This window comes from Ornithodoros turicata, chromosome 3 (assembly GCF_037126465.1).
Source record: "Ornithodoros turicata isolate Travis chromosome 3, ASM3712646v1, whole genome shotgun sequence".
NCBI classification, from domain to species: Eukaryota; Metazoa; Arthropoda; class Arachnida; order Ixodida; family Argasidae; genus Ornithodoros; species Ornithodoros turicata.
In genome coordinates this window covers 17,331,693-17,359,051 of record NC_088203.1, presented here as the reverse complement: position 1 = coordinate 17,359,051, position 27,359 = coordinate 17,331,693, and the positions used below count along the sequence as shown (strand labels likewise).

Here is a 27,359-nt window from a genome sequence, read left to right as displayed (position 1 = left end):
CTTAATTGTTACGTCATCCCATCGCTAAAGGGGTCAGATTTTGTCTCCAGGTGGTGTTGCCTGGCGTCCACTCGCTAGGGCTAAATTCAACGTCACGCCAGGAGATCGGGCTGAGACTCTAATGTCACGGCGCACCGCTCATGCCTGCTTCCCCATAGCATTCTTGTAAATTTAATTGCGCAGTGAACCAGACACCATGAAGCGAAAATATTTTTCGGGCTTGTCCCTGATCGACCGTTTGATGAAGGAAGCTAGGTTTCGAGCGATGCTAAAAAACACTGCTCCTTTAACGCTATGCAAAGTAATAGCACCGTGCTAGTACCGTAGACAGTGATAGACTGAACAGTGCACATACAAAGACGGAATTTCACGCATTCACATTTCCTCTATTTCAGGCCCGACACTTTGGACTGCTGATGGACACCAGCAACGCCAGTGATAGCGCTGATACGAAGCGCCTGTACAGTTTTTCAGCTTCTCTGTAGCTATTGCTCTCAAGTGGTTCATGGTACATGCAGTGCGGCGGAGGGTGCTTTTATGGGGTCAAATGTTAAATAAACGTGGACTTCCGGGTAAGATGCAAATATGTATCGCGCACAGAGTACAGCCCCCAGAAGTAAGGACACTCCAAGTTTTGCCAGCTGGCTTCGATTGTTTGTACTTCCCAGCGGCGTCTGTATGATTGGGAGTTTCTGTCTCTTTGACTACTGGGTGGAGTACTCAAAGGAACTGAGTACTGGATTGAAAATAACTGTAAAAAGTATTTAAGAGGATATGCAGGAGGACTGCTGAGTACTACACGAAGATATACAAGCAGAAGTATTGAACATACATCATTTTGAATATTCGCTACTTACATTGTAGTAGAGACAAAAGACGACGGCGCCCCCTACATCCACAATAATTTCATATCCGATTCCTAACTGAAATACTGCAGGGATCGCCATTTCTGCATTCACGTTGCACTGAATATATCCACTGGTTTATCCATACCCGCATCCTACACATTTCCTAAATGTTTGGCGCAACCCCCACCTTTTCTTCCCTTTGCCCTTTCCCCAATCTACCCCCAAATCCTATCATCCACACAACACGTGCACACCCAAGCCGCACAATGTACTGAAAGTCGAGTGCAATAGGGGTGGACGGTATGTGTCTTATCAATGTTCTTTAGTTTCAGGAGTGTGTTCAAGGCCTTCCACATACCCGCGTCCACCCCTATTGCACTCGACTTTCAGTACATTGTGCTACCTGGGGCATGCAACAACAACGGGTTATCAGCAATTGGGATGAACGATTGCGGAGAATCCCATCCACGACGTTATCTCACATAGCCTCACGCTATCATCATATCGAAGCCCTAGTTTACATGTACATGTGATAAGACCAGAAACCAGCCTTCCGTAAGACAGAACGAAACGCGCGTTTCCGTTTAACAGACAACGCACATACCAAACACATGACAAAACACAGAGAAGTAGAAAATCCAGCGATCCGGAGTACGTCAATTGAAACAGAAGGCCTCAATTCGGGAGGACAGAGGAATTTCTACAGGAAGAACCGTCTATGTTCGAAACGTCGGTGTCCCCCGATCTGAGGCTTCTGCTTCAAGTAAGCCAACACAGTTTCTTACCTCTCGTGGTTGTGATGTAACCGTTTCATATACTTTACATATTGCATGAACCTACCAATATCACATAAATTTGATAAATAACTCATGGTTTTCTTTCCACTGCACCATACACAATCGCCTGAGCTGAACGTGGACCTTCTGCTGAAGCAGCATAGAATGAAGCGTTGCAGAAAGGGAGACGATGGCACGTGACCTCCCGGGTCCGAACGCCCAGTGCTGAGTGTAGACCATGACTTAGCAGCAAAGAAGGTCGGCCCGTTTCGACGGGAGCGTTCCTGCTGTGTCGCGTTGTTTCCTTTTTTAAAGCAGACGACAGCATGCAAGCGTGCGTTGTACAACGTAATGGCTAAAAGGATGGAGTGGTAGCGAGATCTGTATCTCGAGATATCATGGCATTTTCTGGTAGATGTTATACGCTGGTTGCTCAAAATGGCGTCGTGCTTCACAAAGGTTCCAAACGGAACAACGTTATGTGGGAATTGTGACACATTTTTAGGTGTCTTGCGACATATGCGTCTGGCGGTTGGACGTCTGAGCGATCCGCTGAAGGTCTGCGAGAACGTTGTCACCCAGCCTTTTGGGCTTCTCCTGAATGAAGAGTGACGCGCATGAATTCCACCGAAGGGCCGCAATTGATAAAGCATATCTACAAGATAGATCGTTTTTAGCGTGTCATGTTGGAAACGTACCGATATTTTTTTAAGGCTCTCTAACAAGCGCGGTGTAAGGCACGCTCACAGGAACGTGACGTTCTTTTGTCTATGTATGTGTGTCGGAAAAACGGAAAGGTCACATTCGTGTGAACGAGTATCCGTGTACACTCCGTTTAGGACAGAACAGAAGGGGCACGCGCATGACACCGCGCATGGAAATCATTTGGAACATATATTTTTCACCGCTTGATATGAACATACTACCTTCATAAACTGTCACGCAAAATATTTCCTTCGAAAAGCGCGAATTTCCTGAGAAAATTAGTTTGCAAGAATGCGCTCCGTGGCGACAGTCTCCCCCAAGCCGAGTCTGGCGTGCGGTGACGTCAGGAGGCCGATCACTTCATTGGCTGCCGGAAGCGTCCGCTCCCCGCCAGAATCGTCTGCTAGCTGCTTACCGACTGAGACGCTGTTGCTATTTATTTGCGTTTGACATCCACTTGCGTTCTTACATGATTTGTCTCGTACGTTTTGCATAAAGCAAGACTGCGGGCAGTGTAAAAGGTGTGGCTATGCCTCTGTGTTACCGTGACGGCCCGGGTTGAGGTGGATCGTACGCGGTTGTGGTTTCTGTTCCGATTGTGCTGAGGTGTCGTTAATTAGTGAACAGTATTGTGCCTATGTGTGCAGCATATATATGATACGACTAAATACATTCCTGTCAGTTGGAGATTTATTCCATGTGCCATTGTTCTATGCTGCGTATGACCATCCAAAAAAGAAAATGCTTATTTGGCCACGTGTTTTGTGGTTTCCCACAGATCGCTAGCAGATGAACTCTACTCTACTTTATTTTGGTATCCATGTTGTTGTGCTTGTGGAGACGTTGCGCTCCTGGTATCAGTAAGATATGGTAAGCGCAATGTTACACAGCTATGCGTTCATCGGTCCGCTCTTTCGCCTCAGAGATGCCAGTGTCCATGAGGTTCGGAGACCATAGTGTTGGCCACAACACGGAGAAGTCGTGATGGTCGACGACCTCTTGAAGTGAAAACACTGGTCACTTCGCCGCGTCTTCATGACAATGCATTTGTAACCAAGAAGAAGCACTATATTTCAATCCGAATGTTCGTTCACACTTAGCAGCATCACTTACCAGCCTCCGGCGAAGCTGGCGGAGCTTAGGGTCCAGCTCCATAAAACGTTTCGTCAAGAAGAGTCGTGTCGCCTAAAGAGTGTTCAGTTCATCACCTGTCCTTTCCACGACGTCCGATGAACAACAACGCTTCCTGCTCGGTCGGCTTGCCGGTGCCGCGACGCCAGAGAAATCGCAAAAAAGAAAGAAAAGGACGGCGCGGTCATATGACGTCAGCGGCTGGCAGCCGAGTGAGGAGGCATTTCTGCCGCGAATTTCAAAGCTCCCTCGCGCTAGCTCAAACTTTTTGTGCCAATATGTATCACAGGGCTCAGAATCGTAATTTCTATTTCTCCCGTTATATTTTATTCCGATCATTTCCATGCTCCTTTAATGGGCCGTTGTGCTGCCGCATGTGTCTCGGCTAGTTTGCGTTCCACGGACTACGAAATAGTGATACGAACCCCATCTCGAGTTTTACGGCGAGCCCCCTGTTATCAATAAAGATAGTGCGGTTACCTTATCCGGGCGCACATATTAGTCACGTGATAGATGCAGTGGTGGGGAGAGGCTGGCTGCATGTGGCAGGTGTTTTCACTCGACTTTATATGGAAGTGAGCTAGCTACCATCAGACGCTGTAGACAGCGTCCCAGCACGGCCTGCCCAACAACCCCTGTACGAAATCCTTTCCACAGCAACTTTATTTCGAGATGATGAATTCTTTCAACTTTTCGTTGACGCACGTTCGATGCCCGCACACGTGAACGCTCATGTATGAAAATACATGGGCAAGGATGCATGTGACGTTGTTGATGTCAACGCTGAAGGCAGCCCTGGGCACGGTCCAGATGCGTAGCACTATCTATCGCCGATTTGCCATCTGCAAGTGTTTACGTAGGCCAGTGATTTGCGTCTGCCAGTGTTGTGTCGGTAAACTATTTTCCTCTTGTTTTAATGCGATATCATTATTGTTGTACATAATTTTTTGTGCTATGTTAGCGAAAACTCACTAATCGGCAGTAGACTGCGCCAAACGTACCGCACAGGAGCAGCCTATGCGCCGCGTAGCAGTGTGCGGAGCGGTAGTGCTCGCAGCGCAGTATCGGACCACGTGACTGTGGGTTCAGGGGTGCATTTTAGGGCATAACACTTGTTACGTGAGCTGCGGTTTACTACAAGCAGTGGCCATGGGAAGTCCAAGAGAGCGGCCTCTTACTGAAGGACACAAGACCGAGCAGTAGAGAAACAATTTAAAGCGCAGCGAGGGAAACGTGCAATAGAGACTCCCATGCAGAGAGAGCGCATGGGGTAACTTCACCAATGGTCCTGGCGGTTGCCGTGGTACAGAGAGCATCCCAATATGAAGACTACTGAGGGATGCTCGCATGTTTTCTGTGGTGGGTAGTCCTCTTGGACTACCCTAATCCCAGAGGAAGAGGGTTATAGCACACCCCTCCCTCTCCTGTGCCACGATCATCTCTCCCCTCCCTCTTTCACCCTCCCTTCTTCTCCCTCCCCTGGGTGCACCGAGCCGCCACTTCAGAGCAGGCTGACCGTACCTCCCCCTACATCAGCCCCCCCCCCCCTTGCATAGAAAGCGACGTCGCGCTTCGTTGCAGGCCCCTCGACAAAGACAATGGGATAAAGGGATGTTGCTTCAGAACGAAAGCGTAGGGCACCTATAGACAATTCCGTGTCGGACGAGGGAGCGGATCTTCAGTTTGAACAGCTGTTCGTGAGCGATACATTTGGAACGCAGTCTTCAGTGCGTGATCATCTGTGTGTTTGGGGCTAATGATGTATAAGGTACGAGATGAGCGGGCGCGTGTGCCTACTTAGTGAGGTTTTTCAGAGTTTTGAATTATCTGCGTAATTTCTTGGCAGTTCAGTGAATCAGCAGCAATATGTCGTGCAATATGCTATCCCGTTACGCTGCACCCGTGCATCAGCACAGATCACCGGTGATTTCTTCTTTTTGTGTGTGTGTGTGTGTGTGATGAAGGGCTACGGATGTTTGCAAGCGAATTTTTAATTTTATGTAATGCGAGTTCATTAACAGTGAGCACACACTGCAAGGAATATACACATATATATGTAGTCGCCTTCCAGTCCTCTTTGTAGTCAGTTGTTGGTACCTATTTCGTTCGGTGTTATGTGATAACATAATCTGCGTAATCCATATGAGAAAAATGAATGCCGTCCGTCAACGTTATGTACAGGGATTAGCGCAGTTTCAGCTCGGGGGTTGGGGACGTGTGGTTGGAAGTTCCGGATGGAGTGTAGAGGAGATGGTCTTCCTCCATTCGAGTCCTGACCGGCGATGATGAAACGTCCCAGCGGACAGATGTTCGTGTCCTCACGCTAGGATGGCGCCGGTAGCCGAGGAGCAGGTGCTCCAGGCGCATGTCCATCCTCGTCGTTGTCCACGGTCCGCCACATCACCCCCCCCCCAGACGTGCAGCGGCGATATAGCGGAACAAAGCCACGACTTCACTGCAGGAGGACAGCAAGTACGACCGTGGATGACGTGCACGGCTAAACAGGTTGACGGCACGGCACACGTTGGCGAAGCATCACAGCTGGTGAGCAACGGGAACGACGATTCGTTAGCCCGAGAAGAGCGGGGAAGAGAGTGAGGCGCTGTCGAAGTCGTGGTCCAGGGGTGCTGCGACCGCCACGGGAGCCGAAGCTGTGAGAGTCCTGAGGGAGGTGATGCTGAGGCTGTACGAGCCGTGGTGAGATGCCGAGACGCCGGCTGAAACGTGCCGTGACGTCGGTTGCCGCGACCCGCAGGTTAGCACGATGCTCGGGTGTCATGGCCGGCAGTGAAAGAGCGCCGGTGTGCAGTGAACATCGGGCAGGAGTGAAGGTGGATCAAGCTGTGAGGAGCGCGTGTGCCGGTTGGTTATGCTTTGTAGGAGAGCGTCAGTAAGCCAGTACGCAGCAGACCACTTGCCGAGCTCAGGAAGCCATTCGGGAACGAGCACAGGATGTTGATGTAATGCACGGATGAGAGTCGTGGCAGTGGGTCTCGACCGGTGAGATTGCGGATACGCAGAGAGCATTGGCTCGATCGGTTGCCGTGTCACAGAGTTGTTGCAGCGGTCGGTAAGGTAATGGTAGATGGGATTCCAGTCTGCGCGGCACCGTGCCGTCGGTGCTGCACTTGCGGGAAGGTTGCCAAATTTGGGATGGTAAAAGGGTCGAATTACGCCGAACATGGTGTTCTTTGTTCGGCTCGCCAAATGTAGAGAAAATGGTATTCCTCTACACGTCCTGCACACGTGAGGAGCACCAGCTCCTCCGTTCTATACCTGTGTAGAGGAGGTAGTGTTCCCCTACATGAGTCCTGACCGGCGATGATGGAATGTCCCAGCGGGCAGATGGACGTGGCCTCACACTAGGACGGTGCCGGTAGAACTGCCGTGCCAGCGCGGTAGCGCGTGGCAGCAGAGGCACGTCGTCATCGTCGTCCACGGGCCGCCACATCACTCCCCCCCTTACACGCGGAGCGGGGCATGCGGTTGAGGTTCGCGTCGATACTACGAAGAGAATGATGACGGCTCGTAGACGGTGGACGGGTGGGCATACGGCTTGTGCTTGTTGATGCAGCAGCAGCGGGATGGCGGGAACAAGAGTGCTGCGATCCGGGCGGGTTCCAGTGATAGGATGTGAATGCCGACTGGTTGAGTGGGTGGGTGCTTGAGTGGTTGCTGATTGTGTTGAGTGTCTGCTGAGTGCGTTGAGCCCTTGTTGAGTGCGCTGAGTGCTTGCTGAGTGACTACTGCCGAACGTTGATTGTTGCTGAGTGAGTGAGTTGCGGAGTGCTCATTGTTGCTGGGTGAGCGCGTTGCTGAGTGGGCGACAGTACCGCGACTGGTACGACAGCGTGAATGCCGGTTGCCGCCAGAGAAGTGCCGGGGAAGACCATCATGAAGCAGGTGGAGGCCAGAAAGTCAGCTTACTGTGGTCTCCCTGCGGGTCCCCGAAACAGTGGTCACGGTGCGCCTTGCCTGCTAGAGGGTGGTTCGCTGCTGGTTCGCCGAAAAATTTTGAATTACGCCGAACATGGTGTTCGTTGTTCGGGTCACCAAATGTAGAGGACGATGGTTTTCCTCTACATGAGTCCTGACCGGCGATGATGGAATGTCCCAGCGGGCAGATGGTCGTGGCCTCACGCTAGGACGGTGCCGGTAGAACTGCCGTGCCAGCGCGTGGCAGCAGAGGCACGTCGTCATCGTCGTCCACGGGCCGCCACACCTGCACCGTCGTAGTGTGAGGCCACGCACGTCTGCCCGCTGGGACATTCCATCACCCCCGAACAGGACTGGTGCGGAGAAACACCTCGTCTACATCTGTAGACCTCTACCGGTGTAGATGAGACGGTGGTTCCTTTACATGAGCCCTGACCGCGACGATGGAATGTCCAAGCGGATAGATGTTCGTGGCCTCACACTGAGACGGTACCAGCAGATCTGAGTTGCGGGTGCTCCAGGCGCGTGTCCATCCTCGGTCCGCCACAGGAGCGTACACCTCCCCCACCTACCAGCTCATCGGTTGGTTTAGCGTTTCTGGCAGTCCAGTAAACCATTAACATCCCCGGGACGTCCCTACAAGGTAGCGAACGTCCTAAATATCTCGACATCCATAGGATATCTATGGGATATCGCACAGTTCCATTGCGTTCTGGGCTTACTCCAATAAACAACAGATATGGCCCTGGTATGTCGGATGGATATCGCGCTCTGGATGTTTCAATGTCCCATAACAAGCAGCCTGAAGATCTCAGGGATATCTATGGGAGGTCCAGGAAAGATTTGTTGGACCTTATATAGAGACGGTAACCTGAATTAAAAACAGTAGTTGATAGGAAGGGATGTCAGGAATGTTGTTGGGTACACTTTGAGTCGATGCAGATACACACGAAATGCGAAGATACATCCTCGTCACCGTTACTAATGGTTTACGCCACGCTACCCTTAACGAACGTGTGTGTTACGATTTGTATTTCAGTATACGTTCCATTACTCGCAAATAGAGGTTACTGCGGGTTTTCCCAAGTGTCTCAAGTGAGGCACTTATGCTGGCAGGTCACACGACATTGCTGTACTGTGATGAATCTTGTACTGCCACAAAGTCTGGCCATACTATAGTGATAAAAGCATCCTGATATATCTGATATGGCTGATGACAATTACATTTGACAACTAAACTGCAAATATATGAGCTCTATATAGTCAAGAACACTATGTACATTAATAAACTTATGAGTGGTTTCGATATGTGTCTTCTCTAATGTCCCCTATACGTCCACTCACTGACTATTGGATCCCCTGTGGGCATCCCGGAGACATCAAATTGCGTGTAAAATTTGGTCTCCTGGATGGCCCATTGACCTCCACGGGTTTTTCACGTATATCCCAGGGATATCTGAATCGCTATTTTGGGTTATTGCATGGGTATCCATAGGACGTCTGTGGTTTACTGGAAGGTTTCTCATGGAGGTGTTGAATGATCTTTGGTGATTGTTATGGAAGTGTGAGGGTGCTGGGGAAAACCCTGCTTGTGTATTTCTGGCAATTTCTGAAGACCGTGTAGGCTACGTTCGCCTCTGCGAAGCGATCTGTTAAGCAAATGCCTAGAGAACGCGCAGTCACCTATCCAGTCCGTGTCTCTGAATATATCATCTCCGCTTCAGTCAACCAGATCAGCCATTTTTACTTCACATTTCTCCAAATTAAATTACTTCACCTTCGCGTTATACATGGAATGCGCACCATAACAGTACCGCCGTACTCTCGCCCCTGAGATACCTATCGCCAAGAACACGTCTGGGAACCCTCTCTTACTGCTTCAGTTACACAACTGTCTCCATTGTACAATGGCACTGCCTTCTCTGGATATACTATCCCACAAACGTAACAATAATGCTGCCACAGTCGTCCACTCTCTGAAGTTCCCTCGGGACGCTCAAGGGCTTCAGGAAGATGGTAAAGGGCTCCCTTGAGCTGAGGGACCAGCTCCGGTGGCGCAGCGGTAACGCGTGCGCTTGGAGACTGGGAGGTCCGCGGTTCGAATCCGCGGTTCGAATCTGGGGTTTTCCCTGGGTTTCCCTCAGATGTGTAATAGGCGTATGCCGGCACAGTTCCCCTGAAGTCGGCCCATGGACGCAGCTATCCTCCCCCCGAGCGGATTCCGCTCGGTCTTCCACTTCACCCTTTCCTCTCCTCCTCTCCACCACCCTTCCCTTCCCGAGAAACATGCCGCCTATTCAGGCAGGCAGACCTCTCGGGTTCCTCCCAACGACACTCCTCCTCCTCCTCCTCCTGAGCTGAGGGACGGCAAGAAAAGGCGCTGCGGTAAAGTGCGCTTGGGGAGAAGCGACACAGGTAGGATCCATTTGGTTGGCCAGTGGTTTTCCTGGGATACATAGATGGAAAAATAGAAAGAAAAAAAACATAGATAGGACTGTAGAACCCAAGGTGACAAGGATATGAATCCTGGTTGTGGCTGTGCTATCAGAGTGTTGTACCTGGATTTCCCACGGATGCTCTAAGGTACACAGTTCCCTACGTATGAAGTCCACCAAAGGTATGGAATGCCTCCTGAGTATATGCTGCCGTGTCAGGCTTAACAACAGCTCAGCAAAGACACGTGATGGGAAAGGCCAGTACATGGCAAACAAGACAACGCAATACTGCTCGAGAAGGTGTCGTCCTTTTAATGCTGACGATCTCACAGCAGGAGCCAGCAAAGTGAAGAAAAGTGGTCACCATTCATTGCTTACACTTTTCTACTCCCATGAGTACACTGTTCCACATTATATGCGAATAAAGGTTTATGGAAGCAGTACCACGTGGTTGATGTTTCCCAATTTGAGTCACTAATCTACGTCACGTTTCTAAACATCTCACAACATGGTCTTCAGACAATTATTGTCTTCAGAGTGGTACTTTGTACCACACACATTTTATTCACCTGGACGAAGTCCATGCTTCATGAATCACCATCCATTGTCAAGACTCGATAGAACTGATATTACTATAAGACTAGATTCCTTCAATAGCATAAATACTATACAGGGCTTGTAGAAGTCACCGTATAAAAGCGTAAAAATAAATATATCTATGAAATGCATCCAGCGTTCTCGACGAGACACAGCTAGGCCTTGCAGCGATGCTTCCCTGCTCCTCGAAGCAAGCAATGTGGTTATGTGCACATATTTACATAAAAGAAGGGACTACAGTCCCTCTATTGATATTTGCTGCCAATGAAACGCTGGTATGCAACCAGGCACTGCTGCAGTGGGGCAGTTGCACCAGTCTTGCCTCTCTGTACATACATATGGTAGATGTCTCGCGCCACTCTTGTGACGGTCGGAGGGGTCACTTCGTATACGGAGTCTATGGGAAAGGCACTCTGATGAATCCTAGAAGTAGACAGAGAGAGAGAGAAAGGAATTACTTTAAAACACAGAGACAGAGAGTACTCTTATAATCAGTGTCAACTCCGAAATTTGAAAGCCACCACAGGCTATCCCAATGCATACAGGTTGAAAAATGGTTCCAAATGCTTGCTTCCGATAGACAAATGTTTCCGAGGACAACCTTACTGCTTATGCCCCGTTAAATTTCGTATTTCAATGTCACAGGCTACACCATCATCCAGAGCTTCAGAAGTTCACCCTGTTCGCTTCGTTTGCTCAGCTATGCGATTTGTTCACGATTCTAGGTTGAATCCTCATTTTTGGAAAATATTTCCAAAGCAAACAAAAGGAAAAGCAGTAGACCTATATTTAATAAATACGATAATTCTACAGTAGTGATAGATTGCGATATTTTTGCACAAAACCCCAGGCACTACATCTACTCACAGATGGACTGAACGCTTGGGTGCCGCGATGCTGCTGGCATCGTTCCTGGTCGACATTCCTGACAGCCTTCCCAGTGTCACAAACCTTGTGGAAGGCAGAAAGTAAACACACACAAAATTTACAAGTATACTAGGCAGAAGAAAAGACTACCAATGGAAGATCTGCAGAATCAAGGAGTCTTATAAGCATAAATGTGTCAGTGCACAGGTGCAGCTCTGCTGCACATGTAAAGCAGATAATGCCAGAAAATATAGTAGTCTTTAACTGGCTGTGCCCAACAGCGTCCTCACTGAGGTATTGAAACGGGTGACAAGTGTTATTTTGTTTGCGTGGATGGTCCCACCCACTGCTAACGAATTAAAACCGCGTCAATGTGTGCAGCTCGGATATCTCAGCCTTCTGTCCAAAAGATAGTCACACCCAATCTTGCAATCCAAATGCGCAAAAGTGGAGGGGGAGGAAATGCGTTTATTGGTACGAAATGAAAGGTTAGCCAGATACAGACGGCTTGCTATCCCTCTCAAAAAGGAGAGATGAAGAACATGACTGTGAAAGAATAAGGGTGGGAAGAAACTAGAGGTGCTGTTGGTCAGTATTCACTTGATGTTCATTGGTCACATGAACAACTGACTTCGACATTAGCGTAGTTCTATGTCAATGACTACAAGGTCGACATCACAGAAAACATGTGACGTGACGTGACATAAATAACCCGTCGCCAAAGAAAACTAAGTGTCCAAACCATGGTTCAATGTGGGTGGTTGAGGGTATATTGAACGTAGATGAACATAGCAGGAGTCACCATTAGAGTCGCACGACATTCTCACTCCTGCAATGTCCTAGCATTCACAGAAGGGGCTCAACGTACCATAGCCGTGTCACGCAAAAGCTGCTATGCGAGCAACATGGTGTCTGGTATCACTGTACGAGTACTCGGTACGATGAGCTCCATCATTACACATGGGTGCTTTCACCGCAGCAACGATGCATATTTTAACAGTAACTGGTTATTGTACAAGGTACAGCTTGCGACACGGCTGGCTGAATTCGGCAACCCGTGGTTTATCCCATTTCAAACCTCGAGGTGTTTAAAGATTATTTATTTAAAGTAGGGAACACATGCAGCACGTAGGTGTAGCTTCAAATACAATAGTCGAACAATATTTTCGAGGGCACTCAAGGATGTACGGGCTGTAGAACCACTGACAGGCGATTTCAGACAACCGTGTCGCAAGCAATACATTGTTGCACGAATTATTGTTGTGCACGGGTATGATAGGGTTTGAGTACTCTTCTTACATACGTATCCTGCCGGCCAATATATCTATATGCGGAATCTTAACAATTAGTCAGCATGGCACTCGCGGGAAGTATTAAGGCGTTGTACTTAGTTCCTGACCAGTTCTCGCATTACTGATTGAAATGGCTCCACAGTTCCAGCTCTGTGCTTGACCAGCATTGTCTTCTAAACACGAGCGATTGCAGATGGTTTCCAGTCGTGCTGTCACATCACTACGACAGCACCACATTCGGTGATGCATCGCATGCACGCAGAAGGGCAGACCAAGATGTTGTTAAGAACAAACACAAAAAACCTACCTTTTGTAAGTGGTGAGGTCAGAAGGTGATGGGTTATGAATTTCTACACCGTAAGTCTGCTTCATTGTGCGGAAAAGAGACTGAAAAGAGCAGAGGCAACATGGCTTGCACATGATACTTAGGGTGTTAGGGTGCTACGTCGACAAGGCTAAGTTTGTGCACTAAACTGCCCTTATTAGTAACAACAATTTAGGGTCCCCACCTCGAAGGTAGCAGCCTTTTGTGACAGATCATTTGATGATGACTGATCACTATCAACGGCGTAGATGGGATCTTCGTCGCTATCCGAATCGCTCTCAGAATCACTGCCTCCGCTCGACGTCGACGTCGTGGACCAAATCCCAGTTACCGATGGATTGGTCGGCTTATTCATCCCAGCCTTCTCTGTGTGCTTTCCAGGTCTAATTCGCACCGAGAACGGACTGTAGTCCACAGCAGAGTTTGGCATGATGTCTCTGTAAACGGTTACGTGGTCTGAATTGTAACAGTCTGTCCTCAAGAACTTTGTAGAGTGTTGCAGGTGCGTTTTTAGTGGAGAGGATTAAAAAATGATTAAGCACTCTCTCTCCGAATGAAATCAGCTGGATTTTGCTAGCAGTCGTGTATCCCAGCCCCCGAACCTTTCTTTTTTTTTTTTCCATTGTGGGTAATTAATTCGACAATGTCAATCAGCTAACTTTTAAAATACTGGTTTAGGGGCTGACATGTCCACTGAAAAGTTAAGTGCCTTGAGACACATCTGAACACTGTGTTTCCGAACGGTAAAAAGGACTGCCAGGTACACAAAACACACGACTAAAAAATGGGACTAGTGTACCCAAAAGCAGAAAAAAGGTGGGAGGACAATACTTAGGATGCCTGACATTTTGAGCGGACGCTCTTCATCAGAAAAGGGCTTTTCTAAACGCTTTTCTGATGCTAAATGCTTTTCTGACGAAGAGCGTCCGTTCGAAAACGTCTGCATCCTAAGTATAGTCTTCCCACTGTTTTCCCCTTTTGGGTGCACTAGTCCCAGTTTTTACTCAATGTGTTTCCAACAAGGTAAAACCTGTCCGTCCATATGTACCTATGTCTACCTGTCCACGTGCATGCTTGCATGTGTGCATGCATGTGCATGTGTGAGGCAAGAGATAAGCAAGCTTTTGCGAATGAACTCGTAGCAAACATTTCCTCAAGTACGAGAACAAGACACAAAGGGACAAACACAGAAAGCTCACGAGACGCAGGACATACATGTGACAACGCGGCTGCATGCTGCAACTGCGGGGCATGGTGTCACATGGCGTTTTGTATTTCACGACGGGAACAATGCAGGGCAGTTGGTGCCGATCCATAACGTATGACTTGCAGCAGGGAAGAAACGGACAAGAGTGGGTGAAACACACACAGGACGGGACGGCTGCTAACTTTCAACTAGGTTTATTGCATCACATGAGTTATTTTATACAAAATGAATCATAACCCACGCACTGAATGCAACACACGTGCTTTACCTTAATTAATCAAATGTAGGAAACTGTTTAATACGTAATCGAAACCCACATGCTTAAAGTCAAGAGCCACATGCCCAGCTAGCGATGCAGCACAAGCATCTGACGGAGCAAGACTGAGATGAGAGATGGAGCAAGCATCACCCTGACGGAGCATGAGATTGCTTATCTTGATAACAACAGAAGCTGGGCTCTTGACTTTTCATGACTTGACTTGACTTGACTTGAAGCATGTTGGTTTTCATTATAAAACAGCTTCCTAGATTTCATTAAGGTAAAGCACGTGTGATGCATTCGATGTGTGGGTTATGATTCATTTTGTATAAAATGACTTTCACATGATGCAATAAACCTAGCTGAAAGTTAGCAGCCGTCCCGTCCTGTCTGCGTTTCACCCACTCTTGTCCGTGTCTTCCCTGCTGCTTGTCACACGTTATCGTATTTCATGGGCTGCCTTTTTAGCTTTAAAAAAATTGTTAAAAAGAGAGCTGTTGGAAACACCTGGGAGGGGTGTTCCCGAGAGCATTCTATAGTTGACCAATATTTTAGAACTTAGCTAATGAACATTGTTTAACTAACTACACAGCATGAAACAACATTCGAACAACATTCAGCTGGTTCCAGTATAGTATCTTGGTGCCTTGGGACACCCTGTATATCAAGCTGTCAATTTTTTGTAGTGTTTGCAGTACAATACTTCCATGGTGCCATACCTCACAGAGTGGCTGATGCTGAACATGAAGAGCTCGTTGAGGACAGATATTTCGAAAGGTCGATACAGCTCTAAAAATCCATCTACTTTTTCATTGGTGACTTCCAGTTTCATGACTTCCATTAGGGTTTTGCCTTGGCACTTCAGGACTGAATAAAAGACACATGTTACACCACGAAAGCATTTCTGTTGATACTAATTTAAACTGGTGTACTGCTATAACAAAAATATAAACCGTAAAAACCTGTTTTTACCCCCTGATTTGCGTCACTGTCACTAAGGGTAAAACCTGAAATACCGGAGACCCAAACTCTCAAAGCGCAATCCCAGCCACTTATAAACATATATAATAGCATGGGGAGCACCAAATACTTTGTACTTCCAACTGCCTCTTGCATCTCCTGTGGTCTTCTTTTAATTTTTACCTCGATTTTCCACCAGAAAATCTGCATTTATGCACCCCCTGCTTTTCACACTCACTCTTTTACAGCTTCAAACATAAAAACTCCATTTTCACCCTTCGATTTGGAAACAACATAAAACCACAAGAAAAAAATGGGCCTTCCTATAACAGACCATTAATTTTGTACATATCATCTTAAGTTTGCAAGACTATATACTTTAGTAAAATCTCGCAATATAAAGCTCACGCCAAGCACCACCCTCACCCTTGGTGCTCACCCCAAAGGTACCAATAAAGCTGTTTCACCAACCTTCTTCAGCAGCAAAAGGTAGAGAGATTACCACATCCTCATCATACCAGCAGGTGTACCTGGCTTGAAAAAAGTGCAACTCTAAAAATCCCCTACAACAACAAGAAAAGCAGGAACTGTGCTAACTTACGGGTTCCTGTGGCACCGTAACTTTCCGGCTGGTACCGGATTGTGCAAGTAATAGTCCGTGTTCATGTCCCATAGAGGTGTTGTATGTTGAGAAGGTCTGTACACCCCCAGGAAGAGGTTGATAGCGTTCTGCTTGTCAGCATCTGCCGTTCGAGGGAGCAGAATCGAATGTGTAAGACTAGACCGCTTCTTTGTGATGCTCGATGTTCATTTCTAGAACGTGAGGCTGCACACTAGCACACACACACGAGCAGTGATTCTTTTCACAGTTACGGTAGTTCTATACACTATTCTATTCTCAAAGACTATATTCTCACATGTGCTAAACACTATAGCGTTTGTCTCACAAGGTATAGGTACCTGAGAATGTGTTGCTGTAGTAACGTGAAAGCGTCTGCATTATGTCCCTAGAGTGTGATGAAAGTGGTGCAATCTTTCTGTATGTCTTCACTCGATGCACCAACTGGGAGCCGCCATACTGAAGAGCAAGAGTGTCTCCATGGTCCTCATATAGCACTTCCAACATCCTAATGAAAAGTTTCAAGGAAAGCGCCTTTACCAAATGATGGTTACAAGTCTGCTCTCTATGTACGAACAAGCAGAAACGTTTGGAAGAACAGCACTTAGCAAAGTAGATGCTGGACACTTACCTCACAGTGTCCGTGTCAAAGACCAAGTCCGGTTTTGGTATGACACCCAATGCATTCAGCTGGGAAGAGAATTTGACATTGCATAAGTGAAATCCTACTGCATAACTCAGAATTAATAAATATATACTGAATTACACCGATATGTAGACTATAAGTTCAACAACAATGGCAGGCAATAGCAGAGAGAGGGAAACTGAGTAGCTGCGCACACGGCCGACCTACTTGCATCCCTTATAGAATTGATATATTCAGACTTTTTTGGAAAACAAAGCATTTTGAAGAAGATATTCGGCTGGTGTCTTTCGGCAAGTGCCGGAAACCCTATCTATGTAGCACACAGTATCCCACAAAGGCATTTCTTAAAAAGGGCATCAGTGACGAAGTCTTCTCACCTGAAAGGCCAGTGCACACTTTCCCAGTGCAAACTGAGCAGTATTCGTGCGGTCAAGGCAATCGACGCAGTTGACCCTCGCAACGCCAGTCTGCAGCCGTGCTCCCTGGAGGGTCATCTTTCCACCGAGGGAGTAATGAGGGGGAGGAGGGCACTGCCTTCCTCTCGTGTGGAATATGCCCGTCTTGTGAAGGATGTAGTAGGAGATGTCCGACAGCTTATCCATCACGTTTGATTTTTTCCTGTGGATCAAACATGTGCAAGTCGTACATTGTCATACCTCAATATCCCTCAAACAGCCTCATCTCAGTGTGCCTTATCATCGGCAGACCTGTAAAAATTACTTTTCAGAATTAGAGCTAATATATGCTCATGAAGGTAATTAAATTACAGTTACACTTACAAACTCATAGTTGTATCATAATTACAATGACAGTTACTCTGAAAAGCATACAGACCTACATTCACTGCGATGTGTAATTTTGATGTACTGTAAAACTTTTTTTTTTTTTTTTTTTTTCATTCCAGAGGGAGTACCATAACTAGAAATCTGTGCTTAGCAGAAACATAGGAACATGCCTGAACTGTGTCTGTTAAAAGCACTACCGAAATTTTGTGAATGCTTCAAAATTGCCACTGTAAAATGGTAAAAAATGCAGGCAAAACAATTCCACAACTAACTCCTGCTGCATTAAAACATACATACTTGCAAAAGTAATTAAGTTAAGTTACACATGCATAATATCATAATTTTGAAAGTAACTAATTACTAAGAATGCAATTCATTACAATAATTAGTTTTTTAATTCCATGTTAGCACTGCGAAGCAACTGTGGCTACAAGCAGTGTACAGACGTGGATAGATGGAGAGAGGACAGCAGGTAGGAGTGGGGGACAGGGGTGTTAGTATGAATCCTGGGCCGACTTGAGGGGGAATTGTGCCGACATTCGTCCAGCAAGTCTGCCAGTAATTAGGTTACTTAATTGCTTTACAGGTATGGTCGAAGGACAGCACTGTCGACACACTACACCGGCAACTCATTTTCAGAAACTATACTACTAGAACTTCGCAACATCAGAGATTAGAACCATAACACTTTATCTCCAAATGATTCAAAGAAAACTTTCAGAAAGGGCACATACATTTTGTTGTTGCGCGCCATGTCAAAAGCAATGTGCTCGATGTGATGTGCTCGAGGTAGGAACTGGTTGAGATAGTCAATGATGGCAATGAACTGCTCGCTAAGCAGACACTCATGGGGTCGCTTCTCACGCTTCTTCACTAAGTTCAGAGCAATGACAGGGGCACCGTATTGGCGCAGCAAAAGGTTGAAATGGCGCCCTGCGGCATAGCAGTATGGGTCCAACAGATCCACTGCAATTTATCACAAATACTTCAATGTACCGACACAGCAATCGAGGAGGTGTCAGGATAGTTGTACTTAGAGCCGTATATTAAAACGGAATCTGGCCACTAACAGGTCATGCCTAAACCTGAAACTCCACCCACTTTTTCAGCTTTCTGACCAGTAACGTCTTGAAATATGGGACACTATCAATCAACCCATCCTAGCTATTTGTTCCCCTATCCAACATGGGCAGCGCCATTTTGGGTGGCAAGTGGATTGGATGGGATTGAAATGGATACCTCTCGCAATCTGCAAAACTAGTGGATTTCTGGTGCAAATTTGAGGAATGCCACCTAGGCTGCGCAAGGCATGTCGGGAATTGTCGTCTGCTTCTGCCGTTGTTCCGCTGCCGACAGGACCACCTGCTGGTACACATCCTGTCGTCGGTACGATTCTTTAACTTATCTACATGAATAGTTGGAATTAAAAAAGGCACGAATGTTTATATCCATAAGGTTCAGTAATTAAAAATTCAAAATTGTACAGCACTGTGCCATTTTTGTTATGATTTCGTTGTGATCGCCGTGTTCACTTGGCCCAACACCAGCTACAAAACGTATTACTTTCGGTTAGATATCGATAGCAGAGCGTCAGTTGAAACTGATTTTCGGGAAACTTATATGATGATGTACATCTGTAGCATCAAATCAGAGTAGTCGTTGAAAAAATTCTATCATGAAATCCCCACTTCACAGTGTTTGTTTTCGTCGCCATTTTGGGTGGCAGCCAGGTGCAATGGCGACCCCCGTCGTAAAAAGCAAACCAATCAGAGGCCCGGAACTGTGATGGACAGGTCGAGCCTTTTTTTTGGGACTCCTCCCAATGGCCAGACTCCCTTTTAATATGCGGCTCTGGTTGTACCAGCTTCCTTTCACTACATGGCAGTGGAACTGCAAAATGATAGCAGACCCAACTGTGCTTACGATTAATAGCAGGCTTTGGAACCATCTTGGACATGTCCTGTGACCAGCTGAAGGGAATAGAGCCCCGAACTTGCACAAACGACGTGAAATTTCCTCGCGTGAACGAAGACACGGAAGAATCGTGAACGATCTGCTCATTTTCGACTTCATTTGCAACGTCACCCTGCAACCGTTGTCAGCGTATCAGTTCCATAAATCATGGTCACCTTATCAGCAACCGCGGCATCTCATCTGTGCGCTCTGTTCCCCACTTACTTCGCAGTTTGCTCCACGTTTCAGAAATCGCGTCCCAGAAAACTTCTGCGAGCGCCGTGCTATGAGAGTGAGGTAGATGGGATGACCGTACACACTGATATCTAATCGCTCGGTTAAGGCAAGGGTGAATGCAACTCTGCAACTCGCATTACACAAAAAGGATACTCGTTTGCCCAACGAACCCATGTGTTATGTACAGCAGCCAGTCACTGTGGAGTTCCACTGGCTCCAACAGATAAGAGTTCCAGACGTACCTCCAGTTCGGCTTCGTGCGGCCTGCAAAACATTCACCTGCAAGCCACGAATGACCCATTTCGTACAATGCCATCTGGAGTAATACAATTTAAAACGCAATCAAGTTACAGACGGTCTGAGGTCTGTTTCAATATGCAATAATTGGAAAAAGGTAATCTCAATGACAACATCTTCAAATGTGTTAGGACACTACATATGCACGAAAGAATGAACATATGTAATGTTATTAGGCAAAGGCATTAGCAAGAACACAACTTCGGTCTACAAATCACATCCTGCAGCGCAAAGATGACAGCCACTTCTTTTAAGACTAATAAGGTGTCAGCTTCAGATATATCGTCTGCCTTTTCCAATGTTGGTATGCTGGCTCTCGAATTGAATTCAGAAGCATCTACAACACTCTGCCATAGTGTTCGACCACTTTGCGGTTGGTAGAATGTTTAACTCAGCATAGAAGGCGCAAACATTATTTCCAGCATGTCTTATTGGACCTGGATGCCGCTGCTGCAGAGTGCAGATATTTCATGATGTACTAATTCATTCTGAACCAAATATTCTCGAAGGTTATGCACATTGGGAAATATACACATATTAAATGAAAGCCACGTATGACAAAAAAACAGAAAAGCTGGCAAAATACATGTTCATATACGTCTGCACTTAGGTCTGTGCACACTCAATATACAAGCTACAAGTCAGTCATGCTATCGTTTCACGTTGTTAGACTTACATAAAAACTAGCAGGGCAAAGTGTGGAGAGAGAAAGTTTCCAGTCATTTTTCTTTTTCCATAGTGCATTCTAGACAAATATTAGGTGCATTCTTTTTACTTGTTCCCTCAGCCCCCAGCGCAAAACGTCAGCACCTCTGCATTCTTTTCACAAAATGCAAGCTGCTCTTTTGCACTTGAGCGTTCTTTTCGTGGTGCGCCATGCGCCATATCTGTTCCAAACTCCAGAACTCCTGCACCACCTTGAGAGGAGGTACAGCGGAGAGGGGCAAGAAGCAGATGACAAATTCAAGCAGACGATCGACAGGGCGACTGAGATCAGAGGTGCTTTAGATGTTTTCGCACTTCTTGACAATGACGAAAGGCCAGTCGTGGAAAACGGAGAACACGTATATGTAGGTATGTAGGTACACACCGAGTTAAGGACTAGGTATCGCCGTAAAGTGACTAAAGAGCATAGTTGTGCGCCCTGCTGCGTCCTGCAACAACGAACAGTTCGGTCTGTTCCTCCGAATCCGAGTCAAACAGCCCCATTGCAATTGGGGAATAATCCAGCATATCGCATCGAAACAACACCACAACCTATTTTGCTGATCGCGTCAACAGCAGACGACGTAGCAGACGACGTCTGCTCTCTCACCTTCTTTTCACACCACGGGGTGGCTGCACCATTCAAGAACTTTTTCCTCATGCCCCTTACCCCGTCAGGGAAACGGGAGAAATGGGGCTGCACCGTTCTTATTGAAAAGAATGCACCTATAATATGTGCCATCGCATGTGAACTTATCACAATGGCACTGCACGAACTGTTGGAAATGAAAAAGGCTGGAAATGACAACGACGAGAAGCACGAAGAAAAGGAAGATGAAGACTCGAGAACCTTGTACTTGTTGGAACAGCTCCTTTTTTTTTTCATGGGCTAAACTTTACAAAGGATTTATCTAGTTCACCGTTGATTGACGTTTGAACTAGAGAACACGAACTACAAATTACCTCCGGGCACGTTGCCAACTAGAATTTTAGCTCTGTCCTCCGTTACGTTGTCTCCGCCAATGTGTGACAGCCTCTTGCCAGGCATCTTGTACGGTGGTCGTACAGAATTCTGGAGCACAGAAAATTCGTAAAAATGAAAATAAATCCTTGTGAAATGTTCAGAGTTTCCAGTCTTCAGCTCACATCAACAGGTAGAATGTCCCACGCGTCGAGTTCTTCAATTTCGGATTCCTCCTCGGAGAACTTGACGTTGCAATTGCTGGCTGTCATTTTCTCAGCAGCAGTAAAACAGCGTAGAGGCGTAACGTTGTATTGTAATGTGTGGGTTAAATCATAGCTATAACTGGAACACATAAGGTACGTATAAGCATAAAAATGTAGTCGCAAGCTTAACAGTGTGAACTGGGATGAAGTTTCACACCGCAAACCACTCTTATAACAATTATGCATATTGGACACATTGGTAAAATATTCATTTACTGCTTTAAAGGGAGACTTCACGAGGATTTGAAAAAATTTATACCAGCATCATACCGAACACACTACTTCCCCCTCGATACCGAATACAACATTAGCATTCATTTTGCACGAGTAATTAATTTGTCAATGATGACAATAGCAAACCGAAACCGAAATGCCAAGGGCAGCAGACAGAGCTCCATACTACGGTGGTTCGTCCGGTGAAGGACACTGCAACGTCACCCAGGGGCGAATTTAAGGGTTTTACATAGGGAAATACAACCCTATGAGGGGGTTGGGGGGGGGGGGGGATATACCCCTCAAATCCGCCCGACGTCACCCAACACTGTCTTCTGCTTCGCAACCTGCATTCTTCCTTGCCGGATGATGTCAGCAGTGTGTTGCTTTCAGTGCCCTCTCGCTTCACAGAGGCAAAGCGCTCGCTTCGTAATAAATTTGTTTCAATAAACTCTGCGCAGTTTTGGAACAAGATATCTCGTACACATGTTCCTGACGTCCCAAAGGTTACAGGTATTATATCTGTAACCTTTGTGGTGACTTTGTTGCAAAGTCCCACTTTAAGCATTCCAAAGTATAGCCTCCCAAACTACCTAGTACAACACACTAGTATAGTGCTAGACATAATATGGTATGTTAAATTTTCTATCTGATCTTTTGTAGGTTGACGAGTACATAACAGCACCAATGAGACTCACCTAAAGTAAAAATTGCTGGAAAGGTCAACATTTTGGAATGTCTTTACATATCTGCAATATAATCAGTGACTTTTACACACTCACAGATGGAAAGACTTTTTTTCCTCCATGTTTGTATTCTGGTATTACACAGTTTGGCAAATAACAACTTTATTTTGTGATTATGAGCGGGGAGTTTAATTGCCAGTGGCGGGACCTCAACCCCACTGCATACTTTTGGCAAGCGTCAAGAATTGTTACCACTTCTTAGAAAAACAGGGGGTAACAGGTACACTGGTACTGTGCAGGTCATACACATTCTATGTAATCAAAATGACCACTCATATTATCATTACTACCATCATTTATTATCTACAGTTATTGATCTGTAGTCTTCACGGCCCTCATGGTATATTATGTTGGGCTTGTGGTTTATGGCATAATGAGAAAAATTCAAGCCTGTGACTAAAGTAAAAGCTCATACCAGAGCTTATGCAAAATCGATTAAACCTAGGTGCAGATCAGTATTACAGAACATGATCTCAGCCATGTCAGCAATACAATAAGAGATAGTTATATCGTATAACCATTTACACTGACTAGTTTGACAGTCAGAAAATGCAACTATATCTACTTACCTGCTCTCCTCAGGATGCAAGCTGCTGTCGGGAGTGTTTGGCAAGTAAACCATGTTGGTGTCCTCAACCTTGTAAATTGTGTGGTGCCCAATTATGGCAATCCGTCTCCTCTTGGTGATCAGGATCAGGTAGTATCCCTGACGGAAACTCACAAAACCTGGGTTGATAAAGCCAACATTATGGTAATACTGTCGTCGAACTTTGGGATTTTTAACCGCGTTGCCTGTCGGTCATCTAGCAAGCCGTGAAAACAGACACGCCACTCACTTTGTAGCTTTTTTTGTTCACATTTCACAACCCTTTGGCACGCTAATGTTGGAATGGCTCAAAATGTGAAACGTGCTCCAAAACGAGAAGATAGAGAGGTAGCAACTTAAAAACCCGAGACTGGGGACAAAAAACCACAACACAGACAACGTCTCAAACACAGCTGAAAAGTTTATTCAACTACACAAACATATAAAGTATATTTTTGTGTTTATATGTCTTTATATGTCTGTGTAGTCGAGTGAACTTTTCAGGTGTGTTTGAGGCCTTGTCTGTGTTGTGGTTTTTTGTCCCCCAGTCTTGGGTTTTTAGGTTATGGTTTTAAGTTATGAAATCCTCGTAGAATGAAGCAGAAGAGCATGCTCAGGACTGCGCTTCATTTCCGCTTCCAACGGCTGTCGTCTGCTAATTTGGTATCACCTATTCTGCTTTCGTTTGGCTTGCAAACTTTATGTCAGTCTAGTGTTGCGATGGCTCCATGTGCACGATACAGTGCAGAGAAGCAGGAGACTCTTCTAGAACTGGGTGAGAAGGCGTAAAGGAGTAAATGAAAACAAAAAATCCGACTCGGCGCGAAAGCTTGGGTGCGGTTAGCCAGGGAGTTTATCCCCAGGGAATGGGGTCTGAGAGGACTGTAGGACACTTAAAGAGGCTTTTAGGAAACATAAAAGCCAAAGCAAAGAAGAACAGAGGGGCAGATGTGCAATCCTGAAGGGGCAGTTTCTCCTGCGACTAGGGTTGCCACCAGGCCGGTATTATACCAGCACGGCCGGTTTTTTGCTTGCTCTGCCGGTTGCCAGTAGGAAGGTAATACCGGCAACCTTTTGCCGGTATTTGTGGCTCAAGACCTTTCATATGGGCTTTTCCCTTCAACATTCCACTACAGCTTGAATAAACCTGGAGAACAGACCCAACTCCACACAGTCATTAGTTGTTTCAGTAGCTACTCATTATTATTATTACACACAGGAACACGTTTCCTTGTATTGTCTTGAGCTCCTCTTCCGCCCCTCACCCACTTCCCTTTCCCGCGAGCCTTTCCTCCTTTCCCTCAGCCGGTATTTTTCGCTACGAAAAGTGGCAACCCTACCTGCGACCCAATATCGGAGAGGGCATTGCAAGTGACGCCACATCTGAATCTCCGCATACCGAATAGGTAAGCAAAATCTGTACAACTGTGGGGTACTGCGGATATGATTCGCACTGAAACGGCAAGATCGTAACAATTGCTGGATGGGCGGAAAAAAAGTGCAGCCACGATTGCCCATGCTCCTCCTGACATCCAGTAGTCGGTGGAGTTCCTGAACAGACGACTTTGATAAACGGTATCATTCGTCGTACCACTCGAGGGGGTCTTCCCAGTCCCAAATTCGTCGGACCCCCCGTACGGGAACAACGCCACGAGGGAAAGGCTTGAATCACTCGATGCGATTCTATGAAATCGCATGTGTCCTCCATGTCCAGCACCCCTCAGTGAGCTCACAAGCTCATTTGGTTGGCGCATGCCCTTAGGGCACCCCTCGTGGATATGGGCACTTTCAGAAACTAAATTCTCCTTCCTTTGGGCTACTGTTTATATAAGGAGCCCTCGGCGTTGGTTGGGATTACGGCCCAAGGTACATTCACCAGATGGTTTGAGATCTCGGCACTCTTCCATCAGGAAACATCTCAGTGTATTTGTCTACAGCTGTGTCGTAGTCCATACCAGCTGCCCCCGAGAGCTATAGTCGCGTTCAACTTAAGGACGAGAAGAAATCTAGTCCGTCAACTACATACGCCATTCGAGATAGGGACACGCAATAGCACGCCAGGAGAAATACTGCAGTGCGACCATGGATAAGTAGGGGAGCGCACTTTCTGCTGCAGCATAGTGTCATGCGGCCTGTCTTAACAGCCAATATGGAAGCAGAGTGAGTATGATGGATTACATTCTCTGGCAAAGGAGGGAGCGTGACCTCCCTGTGTCCAGCTATCCTATCTGCGGTGCAGTAATATTATCAGAGCTGACTGACTAGATTTCCGTTCCTTCTTAAGTTGAACACGACGATTGTACCATTTTACTCTTCTCCGCGCAATGAGCAAATGGTGCTAGCCATCACATGATTGGAGCTGAATGTAGCCGAAGTTCCCTCCTGCTTTGGTGCGGATTAATGATAAGGCCAGTGCCCTACCCGTGCCAGTTGATAAGTTCCGATTCGAGGCGACCGACATGCCTTTGTTTTTCCCTTTCCTCCTTTCTGCAGCTGCCGTTTTTCACATGGCCTGTGCACGTTACCCTCCTCTCGTCGCACCCAAAAACTGTGACGCACAAACGTCAGATGCCGGCATAGGCGGCTGCTCTCGAGCTGTTCACTTTTTGGGTATTAATTTCGCACTGATTTTCTGTGAATAATCAATTGTCTTTGGTCAAAATGCACTAAATTTGACACCACCTCTTTATTGGTAGTATAGAAAAGTGGAACTTAACTTGGAAAATTTCTGATCAGATTTCATAAAAACTTATTAAAAACATATTAACCTAAAACGACATAAAAGCACCATCAAGAGGTGGAAAAACAGTATAAAATGTGCAATGTTGACCGCATACTTTTGCTTACTGTTATTGTTTGACATGTTTCCTGAAACATCCTGTACGTAATATATGAGTTCCGGTTCCAAGAGTTGATAACCAGAATTCACAACTGGTGGCATGGGCTCTGTTGGTTACACTGTTCACATGTGTGCGAAGGTGGAGACTCAGATGAAGAGCATTATAAATTTTGGTGGTTATGAAATGCACAGACTATTTTAACTGCCAGCCTTTGTATGTTATTATATAAGAATACAAAACTCACCAACAATACCGAAACCGGATAATGCTCGATTGAGTCCAACGCCTGGCTTCTGTCCTGTCCTCATTTGTTTGTCTTTCTTGCCAATCATAGCAAGGAAGTCCCCGATATCATCACGGTTGTACTCAACCTGTTGTAAACATTTTTAAAACGAATATGAGAAAAGTTACAAAATGCGATCACCGGCTAGCCTGCGCTTTGAGCCATGAACTACAACAGTTGGTCGAGACAAGAGAGGCATTAGTATGAAATATGGGCTTAGAGGTGGATTAGAGTTGACATTTTGGGGTATTGTTCATAATGGAGGAGCTGCACGGAAGAAATATCAGAGACGAAACGACGCATACTACAGGGTTTAGAGAAAGCGCTAATAATCGGAATTAGAAAAAACTCGGAAGAATTAGAGGAAGTAATCTCAGTATAGGTGAGGCAACAACTCTACCTTATCGTCAATGACAGTCAATTCGTAAGGATCCGATCTGTCAATCTTGAGCACTCGGAATTTCGTCTGCGTGTTGTTAGATCCTACCAGGTAATACCACTGAAAGATCACAGTTTTAACAGCACTCGTAGTACGTCGAGCAATATGATGTGTTACGTGAACGAAGTCGCCTACCGATGCGGTTTCATAGAGTGCCATCCTCTGAATACAGCTGACCACCGGTAGCAGCGGCACAGTAGATGGCATGGATTTAGCTCTACCATCTGGCACGCTGGTTTCACTGCTCTCTGGAGTTATCATGGTGGATGTAGAGGCACGCGATCGTGTTTGCAAAAATCAAGGTTTGGCCTGCAGTCCGGCTCAGCAGTTACATTGGAACAGCTGACAGTAACCGCGTGAATGAATACAAACACCCAGCACGTAGTTCACGTTACTGGCGATAGGTGCGCGTTTCTGAGTCGGTTTCGGTTTCAGCAAACGCCAG

General features: G+C 46.4%; 1 protein-coding gene across 1 annotated transcript; it reads right to left on the bottom strand.

Annotated features, from left to right (window-relative positions):
* Positions 1-10,123: 10,123 nt before the first annotated feature.
* Positions 10,124-27,289, bottom strand: LOC135388236 (polyphosphoinositide phosphatase-like). The gene is made up of 21 exons (XM_064617645.1): positions 27,050-27,289; positions 26,876-26,974; positions 26,437-26,563; positions 23,336-23,492; positions 22,719-22,769; positions 21,727-21,886; positions 21,544-21,652; positions 19,732-19,857; positions 19,567-19,667; positions 19,312-19,474; positions 18,123-18,354; positions 16,981-17,221; positions 16,589-16,647; positions 16,299-16,465; positions 15,940-16,081; positions 15,810-15,868; positions 15,098-15,245; positions 13,097-13,349; positions 12,895-12,974; positions 11,296-11,379; positions 10,124-10,851 (listed from the first exon to the last, which is right to left on the bottom strand). Exons 1-21 carry the CDS (start codon positions 27,173-27,175, stop codon positions 10,674-10,676), a joined length of 2,862 nt encoding a protein of 953 aa, XP_064473715.1. The 5' UTR covers positions 27,176-27,289; the 3' UTR covers positions 10,124-10,673.
* Positions 27,290-27,359: the final 70 nt, after the last annotated feature.